Below are 14,242 nucleotides of genomic sequence, written 5' to 3'. Positions count from 1 at the left end.
TGAACCGAAATTGTCCACAATGACAGGATCTTTCATCAATCTCTTTTACATAGGATAAACTGTGACAAATAAAACACAGTATCTTGTCTAATTCTTGGTTTTCTAACAAGGGCTCAACCACACACAATGTATTAACTGGCATGTCCACTCCTAACTCCATCCAGATTGTCTTCCCCATTACTCCCCTTCTGGACTTAACATCCCATGAGTCGACTCAAAGAGCTTAGAGATCAAGTATGGAGCTCAGAGTGCTTCTCTGAAGCCTGGGGTGTGCCTGGTCCTTTCAGCAGTAAAACTGAGATCGAACAATGCCCCACCGACCTTCCCCCTCCCCCCCCCTCCACTCCTTTGTCCTCCTGTAGCTCGACTTCTGCATGATGTTCAATCAGGAAAACAAGTTCAAATAAGACGTCATAACTTAATCCTATGCTAGGGAGAACTTCCACGCAATCCCAGAAGCCAATCCCCCCCCCCCCCCCACTGTGGAAATCCAATACTTCCAAACCGAGTAAGCGAATACTACCCCCACCTACATCACTTAGCATACAATGGGATGGGTTCAAATTTCTTATATCAAGCTTGCCCTGACTGGCTACAGATACCTGCAATCCCATATGCAGCAAAAATTTGCACACTCTTGCTGCTACATAGTTGGTTAAACAATAGTCGGCCACTGGTTCCACACTTAGGTACCATGTGCAAATATTTACTGGGAATGCTGCACTGTGGCTCCACAGCTTCCTCTTTCATTTAACGTTATGGTGCAAGATCCAACCTGTAGTCTCCTTCCTCAAGTTTTTGTATACCTGTAATGACAATTTCGTTCAGAGTGTCCAACATATTTATACTTCTTGCATTGCAACTTTCTGCAATACATGTTGAATGTGCCCCAGCTGACCACATTTAAAACACATGGTTGTGTGTGTGTTGTGTGTGTGTGTGTGTGTGTGTGTGTGTGTGTGTGTGTGTGTGTGTGAATTTTCCTAAGGGGCCAAACTGCTGAGGACATCGGTCCCTAGACTTACTTAAACTAACTAATACTAAAAAGACACACCCATGCCAGAGGGAGGTCTCGAACCTCCGGCAGGAGGGGCCGCGAAATCCGTGACATAGCGCCTCAAACCGCGCGACCACTCCACGTGGCTAACACATGGTCTCAGCATTAAAAACTACGTTATTCTTCGTATGTTTGGTCGTTGCATCGATCTTGACCAAAGCTGTTGCAGCTGTTAAAGCCACGTTTAATTTTTGTGAAAACCCTACGCACACTTTCGTGTCATCTCGGCAGGCAGACTCCGAATAAGCGTATCTACTGCTATTTGCTCTGCTTCCAACAAAACAGCCCCACTGGCGTTGTCATCATCTGTCAGTTCGAACATATTAATGTTTATTTTCCTTATGCATTCCACAAAACTCCCCACAGACTCTTCCTTTCTCTGAGTGTTCCTTTAAGTTGTTCCAGATAATACCTAAATGTGTTCTTTCTTCTATAAGGCTCCAGCAGTTCTTTCTGAAAGTCCTGGAAAGACAGAGCACTTTGCAACTTCTCATGACACATCACATATGCTCTAGCATCATCTACTAATTTCACTCGAGCCACATTTAAAACCTGCTCGTCATTCCAGTTCACCAATTTTTCATCTGTGTGTAAATTATCTAAACAAAAAGCAAAATATCATCGCTAGATTTTCCTGAAAACCGAGTCGCTAATGAGACGGTGCTTGCATGCGGGACAGGTCGGCATATGTTAAGAATTGACTGACCACTGCTTTCCATTTCAGCCACTGAAATATGAATCCAGTAACTTACTGATATGGAAGCCCATTTTCGAAAGCAATCGTTACTACTCCAGCTTTTCCTGGCATAATGGAGCGAAGAGGGATAAAACTTTCAGAAACAATAGACAGTGTCTCTTGAGACGTGGCACAACTACAGATAGAACAAGGGCCGGTAAGAAAGAAAGGCAGTATCCGTTACAATGGAGCTATCCTACTTTTACCTCAAATAATGTAGGAAAACCATGGAAAACCTACATCAGAAAGGCTGTAAGAAGGTCTGAAGCCTTCTCCCGACGTAGAGGCGGTGTCTTAACCATTATGCCATCCGCTAGCTCTCTGGAAGTGTAGTTAATGTCCTGCGTGTCTCCTGCTGTGTGCAGGGCTACGACACGATGGTGGGTGAGCGCGGGGCTCAGCTGTCGGGCGGCCAGAAGCAGCGCATCGCCATCGCCAGGGCGCTGGTGCGCCGCCCCAAGATCCTGCTGCTGGACGAGGCCACCTCTGCTCTGGACACCGGCAGCGAGGCCAAGGTGCAGGCCGCGCTGGACAAGGTAGGTGCGCCACTTACACTGGGACTCTACCACCAGTGAAGTCTTTGGTCCTTCCAAGCCCGTAAAACAAGACATCCCGGCCAAATGTTTTGAATCAGTGACTTTTTAGGGTTCCATATGTCAATTGGTAAAAACAGAACCCTTATAGGATCACTTCGTTGTCCATTTGTTTGCCTGTCTGTCTGTCTCACTATCATAGACCCTTTTTCTCAGGAACAGGTAGGTGTACCAAATTTAAATGTATGTCACATATTATGGTCTGTAGTTACTTGGTGGTTAAATGTAAGCTTCTAAGTCAATATAACCAAAAGATACTGCCATTTGTGTCGCATACTTTAATACTCGCAAACTCAGTCATCGAACCTACCCGGTACTTCCTGTTGACGTAGAATCACGAAATTTACCAAGAAGCAATGATTCACAGTACAACCAAGCAAAAATACCGAAAAGTGTTAATTTGTAATTTATCACGCAGTTATTTCATTTGCTATAAAACTGTATGACTATCTGGTCGTGTGTTAAGACCCCATTCTCTCAGGAATGGGTAGACATATCGGGTTGAAATTTACGTTACTTACTGAGATCTGCAGTTCTTTGGTGATGTAAAAGCGATAAGAGTCTAAGTCAATGTAATCAAAACATACGGTAATTTATGTTACATATTTTGATAGTCGCAAACTTACTTAGTAAAATGTAGTAGGTACTCCCCTTGATGTAATATAATAAAATTTTGTAAGACGAGAGGTTTCACAGCACAAGTGGAGAGAAAAGTCCAAAAATTGTTCATTTGTAATTATAACACACGATAGAAGTATTTCTTTTGTCGTTCGTTATCCGATTCAGACTTGATATTAAAACATTCTTGGAATCCCTGAAACCGATATCTTGTCGATAACTGGCAAAAATCGTCGAGATCCTCGATTCCCAGAATGCCTGCACTTTCTTTATACATAATTAAGTTTGTACGGAACCCTCAGTGCGCTAGTCCTAAACGTACCTGTGCTGTTTTTTTTTAATTCATCCTTCTGTAACTTACAGCAATAAATAAACGCTTTACAATTACAGAATTTACGGCATAATAATTAATGCTATCTGACCCAGGTTTAATTGAAATATTCAGAAGCAGGAAACGCTTTCATCGAGCAACGGAGGGAAAAAGCAAAGACTGAGAGAATATTTGAACGAGTGTAATATTGCAGTTACATCCCGTAACTTGACCCACGATCTTTGACTTTACTTCCCATTTAGTAAAGATCAAAGGCAAAGGGGATGTGAAACCTCACTTTCTAAGGCTAACGCCTTTTTCATAACAGGAACATGAAATATAGGAGGGCGTCCAATAAGTAATGCAACACATTTTTTTTCTGAAAAAAAGTTGGTTCTGTTCAGTATTGCAATAGGTCATTTTATTCCCTATTCTTTTGGCTATAAAATTCCATTTTTCAACAGAATCTCCATTCAGTGGGACGGCCTTACGCTACCTTTTTGGGAGGGTCTTTATGCCCACATCGTACCACTCTACTGGTCTAGGTCGGTGCCAACGTCTTGCTGCGTCAATAACCTCCCCACCATCCACGAACTGCTTGCATCCTTCATTGCGCCAGATGGAAGTTTTCTGTTAGGCGGCGAGGAACCCACCAGACACTCGCATTTGAGTACCCCAACCGGTGAACGAGTTTGTCAGCACTATCAACAGGACGTCTAGTTGAGCAGCGAGATGTCTGACTGTGATCCGTCGTTCACCTCGAACGAGAATTCCCGCACGTTATACGAGTCACAGCTGTGTGCGGCCGGCCGGCACACGGAAGGTCGTACAGGTTTGCACGACCTTGTTACAATGATGACAGAGGCCTCGCCCAACGACGTACCGTGCATTTGTTCACTGCCAGGTCTCCACAGACATTCTATAAGTTTCTATGAATATCTGCGATGCTCTGATTTTCCAACAAAACAAACTCAATGACAGCTCTCTGCTTCGAAGCCAATTTGAGGCTACGTATAGCGCCACCACCTATCGGAACTTCATGAAACTATAGAGGCTGTACTATAAGTGGCAGGTTTTTCTATGTATGGTCCAACTTCTTCGACCTATGTTTCTTGGCAGCGGCGCTCCATGCGAAAGCTACTTTCGTCCTTAAGTTTTGCACACTGTGTATTTCTGCAATGGCAACCCGTTCTTAAATAATAATTCCACTGAAGGCACAATGTATGTAGTACCTTGTCCTCAGATTAAACACTGTTTGACGGAAAAGATGTAAACTGTTCATAAACAGAGCGAGTTTAATAAGTGACTCCCCCCTAAATTCTATAAGTTCCTCCAGATCCTCAAGCGCCATGCACTCTGCCTCGCCTTCCATATACGTCTCCTGTCCCCCACGAGGATCCTCTATGACCTGATTCCTTTCCCCCATCTGATCCTATTCCTCAAACATATCCGCATACTTAACACCTCCCGCCACCTTGATCCCTCTCATCCCCTGGTGGCTCCTCTCCTCTCCAAACCCCGCCCTCTGCCAAGCCATCACTGTTGTGTCCCCTTTACCCTCCATGTCTACACCCTTCATCTCCTTTCCCAAGGTGGCTTCCGTCAACTTCCCCTCCTGGATGGTGCCCTCTCTCCCTCTATTTATCCCTCGTATCAACTCTGATCCTCACCTCCCCCTCCTTTCCCCTGTCCTTTCCCCAGGCTCCCTCTTCCCCTCCTCCATCTTGCTTTTCCCTGCCTACCCTCTCCTTTCTCGCCCCTGAGTCCTTTCGGCTCTCCCCTCCACTGCATTTCCCACTCCTTCTCGAGTCTGCCCAGCCCCCTGTTTTCTATGTCTCCTCCCTCTATCGGCTCCCCCTTTTTCTTTTCCTCTCCTCCCACCTCCTCCTCGTCATAGGTCCGGGTCCTCCCCCCTCCCCCCCCCCCCCCCCATCTGCTGCTGTGTCACCTGTATAGTGCTGTTATAAGTGAGTGTTCAATGTTGTGCGTCCCCTGTCAGTGTTGTGAACAGCCGCCATACTGTCGCTAGTTGTGTTTTTATCTTGTGCGAACAGAAACCACACTGTCGCCGTGTTTTTTAATTGTGCCTGTCTTCTTCTTCATCCGCATTATCACCGCAGTGTTTTTTATATTTTAAACTCCACACCTTACCGCCATTTTACAGTTTTCTACAATGTCACCGTTGTATCGCCTGTTTTTATTGTTTGTTTCTATTCTCATTATGTTTTTTCAACTTTTCTGTAGGCTGTAGAGCAGCATATTACGCTACAGCCAGCCCGACCCCCCCCCCCTCTAGGGGGGAGGGGAATTGAAATCCAATAAAGAAAAAAAAATAATAAGTGACTACTCACTACTTTCACTTCACAGTAATCAGTTGTTATCAATCATTTCTCAATAAGCAACGACAACAATCAAATTATGTTTGTCCAATGGTGGCCCCCGAACAGTACAATTCCATTACACATGAGAACCGCACCAAAGGAATCTCTACACAACCTATAATACTCGGAGTAATATTAAAAGATTGGATAGGTAATGAATGCCATATCCCAATCTCACAGATAGAATTTGAAATAGGAAATTTGTTCCGTGAACATGAAACAAAATTCTCTCTTTCAACAGTGGATATTACGTCTAGACGGAACGGAAAGTACATCTATAGCCCTGAAAGCGTTGCAAATGAAATATTTCGGTTACACGATAAATTACACAAATCTGAAGGCTGTTGGTTCAACTAAAGACCTAGGAATTGGCCAGGCTAGGCAGCCGCGCAGTCTGAGGTCGCCTTGCCACGGTTCGCGCGGCTCCCCCCGTCGGAGACTCAGTCCTCTCTCGCGCATAGGTATGTGTGTTGTCCTCAGCGTAAGGAAGTTAGATTATGTAGTGTGTAAGCCTAGGGACCGATGACCTCAGCAGTTTGGTCCCATAGGAACTTACCACCAACACCTAGGTATTACAATTACGAACAACCGAGATTGAAATGATCATTTAGATAACGTTCTGAGGAAGTCAAACCAAAGTTTTTTTTATTGGAAGGACACTTAGATGGTGCAACGGGTCTACTAAAGAAGATGCCTGCACTGTCCTTGTCTGTCCTCTGCCAGAGTACTGCTGTGTGATATGGAATACTGTCAGATAGGATCGACAGAGAACATCGAAATAGTCGAAAGAAGAAAATATCGTTTTGTATTATCACAAAATAGGGGAGAAAATGTCACGGATATGATAAAGAAGGTGGGCAATCACTAAAACAAAGGCGTTTTTCTTTGCGCTGATAACTTTTCGCGAAATTTCAGTCACCAACTTTCTCTTCTGAATGCAAATACACTCCTGGAAATTGAAATAAGAACACCGTGAATTCATTGTCCCAGGAAGGGGAAACTTTATTGACACATTCCTGGGGTCAGATACATCACATGATCACACTGACAGAACCACAGGCACATAGACACAGGCAACAGAGAATGCACAATGTCGGCACTAGTACAGTGTATATCCACCTTTCGCAGCAATGCAGGCTGCTATTCTCCCATGGAGACGATCGTAGAGATGCTGGATGTAGTCCTGTGGAACGGCTTGCCATGCCATTTCCACCTGGCGCCTCAGTTGGACCAGCGTTCGTGCTGGACGTGCAGACCGCGTGAGACGACGCTTCATCCAGTCCCAAACATGCTCAATGGGGGACAGATCCGGAGATCTTGGTGGCCAGGGTAGTTGACTTACACCTTCTAGAGCACGTTGGGTGGCACGGGATACATGCGGACGTGCATTGTCCTGTTGGAACAGCAAGTTCCCTTGCCGGTCTAGGAATGGTAGAACGATGGGTTCGATGACGGTTTGGATGTACCGTGCACTATTCAGTGTCCCCTCGACGATCACCAGTGGTGTACGGCCAGTGTAGGAGATCGCTCCCCACACCATGATGCCGGGTGTTGGCCCTGTGTGCCTCGGTCGTATGCAGTCCTGACTGTGGCGCTCACCTGCACGGTGCCAAACACGCATACGACCATAATTGGCACCAAGGCAGAAGCGACTCTCATCGCTGAAGACGACACGTCTCCATTCGTCTCTCCATTCACGCCTGTCGCGACACGACTGGAGGCGGGCTGCACGATGTTGGGGCGTGAGCGGAAGACGGCCGAACGGTGTGCGGGACCGTAGCCCAGCTTCATGGAGACGGTTGCGAATGGTCCTCGCCGATACATAAGAACCAACAGTGTCCCTAATTTGCTGGGAAGTGGCGGTGCGGTCCCCTACGGCACTGTGTAGGATCCTACGGTCTTGGCGTGCATCCGTGCGTCGCTGCGGTCCGGTCCCAGGTCGACGGGCACGTGCACCTTCCGCCGACCACTGGCGACAACATCGATGTACCGTGAAGACCTCACGCCCCACGTGTTGAGCAATTCGGCGGTACGTCCACCCGGCCTCCCGCATGCCCACTATACGCCCTCGCTCAAAGTCCGTCAACTGCACATACGGTTCACGTCCACTCTGTCGCGGCATGCTACCAGTGTTAAAGACTGCGATGGAGCTCCGTATGCCACGACAAACTGGCTGACACTGACGGCGGCGGTGCACAAATGCTGCGCAGCTAGCTCCATTCGACGGCCAACACCGCGGTTCCTGGTGTGTCCGCTGTGCCGTGCGTGTGATCATTGCTTGTACAGCCCTCTCGCAGTGTCCGGAGCAAGTATGGTGGGTCTGACACACCGGTGTCAATGTGTTCTTTTTTCCATTTCCAGGAGTGTATATTTTATTGACGCCAACCTACATAGGAAGAAATGGTCAGCCTAATAAAATAAGAGAGGTCAGAGCTCCTACGAAAAGATTTAAGAGTTCGTTTTTCCCACCCACTGTCGACAGTATAACGGTAGAGAAATAGAAAGCGGTTCGATGAACCATCTGCCGTGTACGTAAGTGCGAACGGCAGAGAAGTGTAGATGTAGACGTAGGAGCTGTCCTAGCTTAATCCCAGTCTCACCAAAGTTCTTGTACATGACATCATGGAAGTGACCATCGAAGCGTGAAATAGGACTGTTTTCGCCTCCGTAGCGTAGCGGTAGCGTTGCCGCCTACCACGCAAGGGGCCCAGGTTCGATTCCCGGCAGGGGACTGGGTGTTGTGTGTCTTTCATCATCATTGACTCGCAAGTCACCGATGTGGCGTCACCTAAAGAGGACTTGCAATACGGCGGCCGAAGTTCCCCGAATGGGGCCTCCCGGCCAACAATGCCATACGATCATTTCATAGCACCGTTACAGGCAGCATCCTCATGATGTACGTGGCCTAACGACTCCAGAAAATTAAGCCAGCCCCGAATATCGTGAACAACCAGTGAGTTATAAAACAGCATACAGGATCTTTCTCTGACGTTCAGAGGGACAAGACAGAATTCTGTTGTGCAAACACATGATTGATGAGACAACTATGCGTCCGTAGATTCGACTACAGATTTACCTTCACTTTGCCAGACAAAGAATGCAGCACGCTTGGCGGTAGACAATCGAAGTACAGAACGACTTTGCAATAATTGACCGGTTTGCAGTTCACGTAAAAAGAAATTCATTGAATGGCGACTTTGAATGTATGTCTCTTAACAGGAAGTAATCTCTTGATAATAAAGTGAACAAGCTCAGATTTTTCCACACGATATTGGTCACAACAGCACAGATATCCAAACAAAATGCACTCTAAGAGAAAAAAGGTACAGAACGAAGGCATTATTCGAATGGGAAGGATATACGTAGATGTAATGTACATGAACAGACAAAAAGTGACAACAATTTAAAAAAAATTAGATAATTTAATCAAGAGAAAGGGCTTCACGAATTGAGCTAGTCAATAACGCTTTCGTCCACCTCTGGCCCTTATCCAAGCATTTATTCGGCTTGGCATTGGTTGGTAGAGTTCTTGGATCTACTCCTGTTGGATATCGTGCCAAATTATGTCCAATTGGTGCCTTAGATCGTCAAAATCGCGAGCTGGTTGGAGAGCCCTACTCGTAATGCTCCAAACGTTCTCAATTGGGGAATGCGGACGGGCATTATCTTACTGTAAGCCCAGGATGCCTTGCATGAAGGGAAACAAAACAAGACGTTGAATATCGTCGATACATCGCTGTGCTGTAAGAGTGCCACGGATGACAAAGAAATGGGTCCTGCTATGAAAAGAATTGCCACTCCAGACCGTCACTCCTGGTAGTCGTGTCTTATAGCGGGCGACAGTCATGTTGGTGTCCCACTGTTGTCCGGGGCATTTCCAGACGCATCCTCGTCCTGGATTTCTCCCCTGTTGAGAAAGTTTGGAACATTATGGGCGGGGACCTCCAACAATCTCCGGATCCTGACGATCTAACGCACCAGTCTGACAGAATTTGGCACGATATCCCTCAGGAGGACATCTCTGTCAATCAGTGCCAAGCCGAATAGCTGCTTGCATAATGGCCAGAGGTGTACAAAAGCTTTATTGATCTGCTCGATTTGTGACGTTCTTTGTCTTCTATAGATTAGCCAGTTTTTCTGAAATTGTAATCATTTGTTTGTCTGTGTGTGTACACTACATATGCCGATTTCCTTTCGGATATTTCTTCGTGGTGCGTCGTTCCCTTTCTTTTTATTAGTTTGCTTAGAATGTATTTCCGAGTCTATGACCTGTAGTTGAGCATCGCTGGCAAAGTCCCGAGCAGTACAGCAACGCGAGACGACGAATCGGGCAGAGTCCAGCGAGTGGAGCGATGCCGTGTAGCGGCAGTAGTGGTGGGAAGGCGCTGAATTCACCACTCTTACCTGTCTTAAGCTTGACACCTTCGTCTGTATTTACTGCTTTTATTCATATGCAACAGCGTTCGGTGATACAATTTACGAGCTTCGGGCACTTCTATGACTTTGCGTGACCACGTTGATACTAGGAATTACATTCTGTAGAAGATTCAAATACATCGGCAGCCGCTAAACTGAAGCTTCTTATCGCCTATGGCCTAAGCGGCGGTAGTACATCAAACTGAAGCTTGTGTTGCCAATTTTGCAGGTACGGGCAGATCGTTGCCGGACAGGGATTTTATACAAAGCGAATAGGGGAGAACCGAACAAGGAATTATTGGTATCGATCGTATGAGCACTTGGCACACTGCATACTAGGTAGCAACACCGCTTTTTTCTCTTACACTTATCAGTAGTACGAGGCCTGTTCAGAAAGTAAGCTCCGATTGATTGCCAAATTGAAACCACAGTGAACATCAGAAATGTTTTACTTGTAACAATTAGCTACACCTTTCAGCTACTTCTCTACGTAGTCGCCGTTCTGACTTAGACTTTTGTCATAGCGTTGTACCAACTTTTCAATAGCCTCATCATAGAAGGCAGCCGCCAGTGCTTTCCACCAATTCTCCACGCTGGCCTACACCTCGTTGTCTGTGTCAAAATGTTGTCTTCAAAGACAGCGGTTCATGTGACCAGAGATGAAACTCAGGGGGAGACAATTGCGGACTGTATTGTGGGTAATCTAACATTTCCATTTGAAAACGATGCAGGAGCATCTTCATTGCCCCTGCAGAATGCGGCTGAGAATTGTCGTGAAGACGAAACAGCACGACAGTTATGTAATGTTAGCTGCATAGCTTCAGGCGAAATTTCTCACCAGGCCCTCGTACTTGGCGGCAGACACTATTTTCTAGACATCTTTACGCACTTACTGCGAGCTCAGAAATGAGAAGAGCGACGTGATGCTAACTGGGGTTATACTAGAGACACTACCCAACACATCTGTGCAAAGCTTTATCGGATTTTCATAGTCGTTTCCATTTCGCGACCGATCGGAGCTTACTTTCTGAACGCCCCTCGTAGAATTATTTTGCTCAAACTATAACTAAAGTATCCGTCACTACTGCCTCACCGCCCCTCCAATGCTCCAACAGCAGCTACTGAACCATCCCCCCCCCCCCCCCCCCGCGTCACCCGTCTCATGAACTGAACATGAGCAACAACAACTGCTTTTGAGTTTCGATGTAGCGTGTAAGTGCATGTAACGCATTGTGAAGGCTTCAGAAACAATGGACACGGTTATGCTATAACTATGCAGGCCAGCTTGGGTCGCACGACCATCATCGTGGCTCATCGGCTGTCGACGGTGCGGAACGCAGACAGGATCGTGGTGGTGGCGGGAGGCAACGTGGTCGAGCAGGGCAGCCACGACCAGCTGATGACGCTGCAGGGACACTACCACACGCTCGTCACGGCTCAGCTGTCCGCAGACCTCATGGCCCCGGAACAGAAGGGTAAGTTCCAGCGCTCCATAGCAATAACACTAAAGAAGTAAAACAAATTCCTCGTATAAGAAGACAATACTGACGTCTAAGTACCCATTCACCGAATCCATGCTCGTGTAGAAGCCCTTTTCGACGAGTGTTTACTTGCACAGCATTCATGCAGACACCATTTATTTTGTTTGTATTTCATGATTTTCCTCGGGGTAATTCCGTCGAATGCGGTATGGCTGAAATACTGTACTTTCATGCGAGAAGACTGGGGCTCAGTTCTATATCAGGCTCTCCAGATTTAGGTTTTTCGTGTTGTAATCGCAAGTACAATACCCTTCCTTTGAAAAAGAAAAGGCGATTTCCTCCCCATTCGGGATATTCAAATTAGGCGGAGGCTTTAGCATGTAAACCACCGAAGGGTTCGTAATGTAACGCCTGCAGAAACAGTTGTGGTCCATATAAAAGCGCTGGGTCCCCAAATTCACTGTTAGTGGGACATATGCGGACACCAATGCGACGACAGAACGAGCACGTGTATGCGTCCATCATCCGCTGCAATCACGAGGAGACCATCCAGCAATCGGACTTATTAAAAAAAAAATTATATTTACGGTACGTGAAGTTCAGAACACATATCAGTCACCCAAAGTAGTTCCATGCAAGCTTTAAAAGTTTTCCAGAAAATCGACTTGGAAATTTTCCGAGGGACTGTAATTCACTAAACTAAAGGCAATTTTTCATGACTGGCTGTGCGGCTCACTCGGTAGCGTAGGAGACTGGTGATCAGGTAATCAGTGGATCGCTGGTTCGCATATCGATGTGGTGTTTTTCTTGAGTATATACATTACTTAAGTGTAAAAGTCATCAAATGTATGCTAATTAACACATACCTAGTAAACATATTTTATGAAAAATGCACATCTTCTTGCTTCTTATTACGTATCGCATGCAAAACTTCAGTTTTCATTGGAAATATAATTCTTTATTATAGACATTTTATAAAAGATATTTAATACATTTGTAATGTTTTCCTTTAGTTAAAGCAATCTTTATTAACAACTTGTTATTTTACATCGTTAGTTAAGAATTTATATTTACAATTAGAAAAAAGAAGACACGCATTTTTTATTTCAACGTTGATTATTATTTTTTAATTAGGTATATTTGATGGATTTTATATTTAAATTTTGTAGGTATTCGAACTTAACCAAAAAAGTTATAACGAAAGGAAAACCCATACCAATATTGAAACTAGCGATCGTTTCAGTACCCAATTAACAGTCTCCGACGCTACCGAGTGATAGACGCAGCCTGTTGTGAAACTCACCTCAATTTTAGTGAATTAAAGTTCCTCAGGAACCTTCAAATTCAATTTTCCTGAGAATTTCTTTAGAGTTGCATTGACTGCTTGATGTGACAGATATTTCAGTTATGAACTTCACATAATACCATTAATACAAAAAAAAAATTAAATATCCGATTGCCACTTCGTTTCCTTGTCCCGGAAACAAAGAAATGGAGGCTCCAATAGAAGAGCAAACTGGTGTATTGCGTTTTGTGGCAGTGGAAGGAGTGCGGAGAATGGAAATTTATCGAAGAATAGCACAAGTGTACGAAGAGCACTGAAGTCGTTGCAAGGATCAAGGATTGGCACAGGCGATTCAAGGAAGGACGGATGTCATTGGCCGTTGCATCACAATCTGGAACACCACACTTCATTACCGATACCATTTTCCAGCAAGTGGGATGCCCTCATTATTCGAGATCAACGAGTTAACGGTGCAGCCAGTCCCCCAGAGGTAGGACTGAGCGAGCGTCGTCATCGCAACAGCCATGCAGTGCTCTGTGTACACCTCTGCCATTCTTTGATCAGTTTCCGTTCTACGCACTCATTCCGATATAAAGAAAGACTTTTCATCCCTTTGACCTTCTTTTAAAGCCTCTATTTCTCTGTTTACAGCCCTACTGACTGCGATGATCATTTGAAGCGTTAACGTGCTCTCTCTCTGACGTCACGTGGATGTGCGCCTCTACACATCTTTTTCCGTAAGCAATGGCATTACGATTCCTTCAGCCGTTTTCATTTTACAACCTGTAGCTCGTTTGTTTTCATCTACATCTACATCTACATTTATACTCCGCAAGCCACCCAACAGTGTGTGGCGGGGGGAACTTTACGTGCCACTGTCATTACCTCCGCTACGGTCGCAGGTTCGAATCCTGCCTCGGGCATGGATGTTTGTGATGTCCTTAGGTTAGTTATGTTTAACTAGTTCTAAGTTCTAGGGGACTAATGACCTCAGCAGTTGAGTCCCATAGTGCTCAGTGCCATTTGAACCATTTGTCATTACCTCCCTTTCCTGTTCCAGTCGCGTATGGTTCGCGGGAAGAACGACTGCCGGAAAGCCTCCGTGCGCGCTCGAATCTCTTTAATTTTACATTCGTGATTACCACTGGAGGTATAAGTTGGAGGAAACAATATATTCGATACCTCATCCAGAAACGCACCCTCTCGAAACCTGGACAGCAAGCTATACCGCGATGCAGAGCGCCTCTCTCGCAGTCTGGTCTGCCACTTGAGTTTGCTAAACATCTCCGTAACGCTATCACGCATACCAAATAACCCTGGATGGGGACGCTCCGCTCTTCTTTGGATCTTCTCTATCTCCTCTAT

At 45.7% G+C, this 14,242-nt stretch overlaps 1 protein-coding gene across 5 annotated transcripts in view; it reads left to right on the top strand.

Moving 5' to 3' along the window:
• LOC126473831 (ATP-dependent translocase ABCB1-like) overlaps nt 1-14,242 on the top strand; it is a 272,239-nt gene that overhangs the window by 180,138 nt on the left and 77,859 nt on the right. For all 5 annotated transcript variants that reach the window (XM_050101157.1, XM_050101153.1, XM_050101154.1 and 2 more), the window contains 2 exons: nt 2,159-2,329; nt 11,391-11,586. In XM_050101157.1, the coding sequence (XP_049957114.1) occupies nt 2,159-2,329; nt 11,391-11,586 (367 nt within the window). The remainder of the gene's footprint in view (nt 1-2,158; nt 2,330-11,390; nt 11,587-14,242) is intronic.

Source organism: Schistocerca serialis, chromosome 4 (assembly GCF_023864345.2).
Source record: "Schistocerca serialis cubense isolate TAMUIC-IGC-003099 chromosome 4, iqSchSeri2.2, whole genome shotgun sequence".
Taxonomy (NCBI): domain Eukaryota; kingdom Metazoa; phylum Arthropoda; class Insecta; order Orthoptera; family Acrididae; genus Schistocerca; species Schistocerca serialis.
The sequence above is the reverse complement of the archived record's forward strand: the minus strand, read 5'-3'. Positions and strand labels throughout refer to the sequence as shown.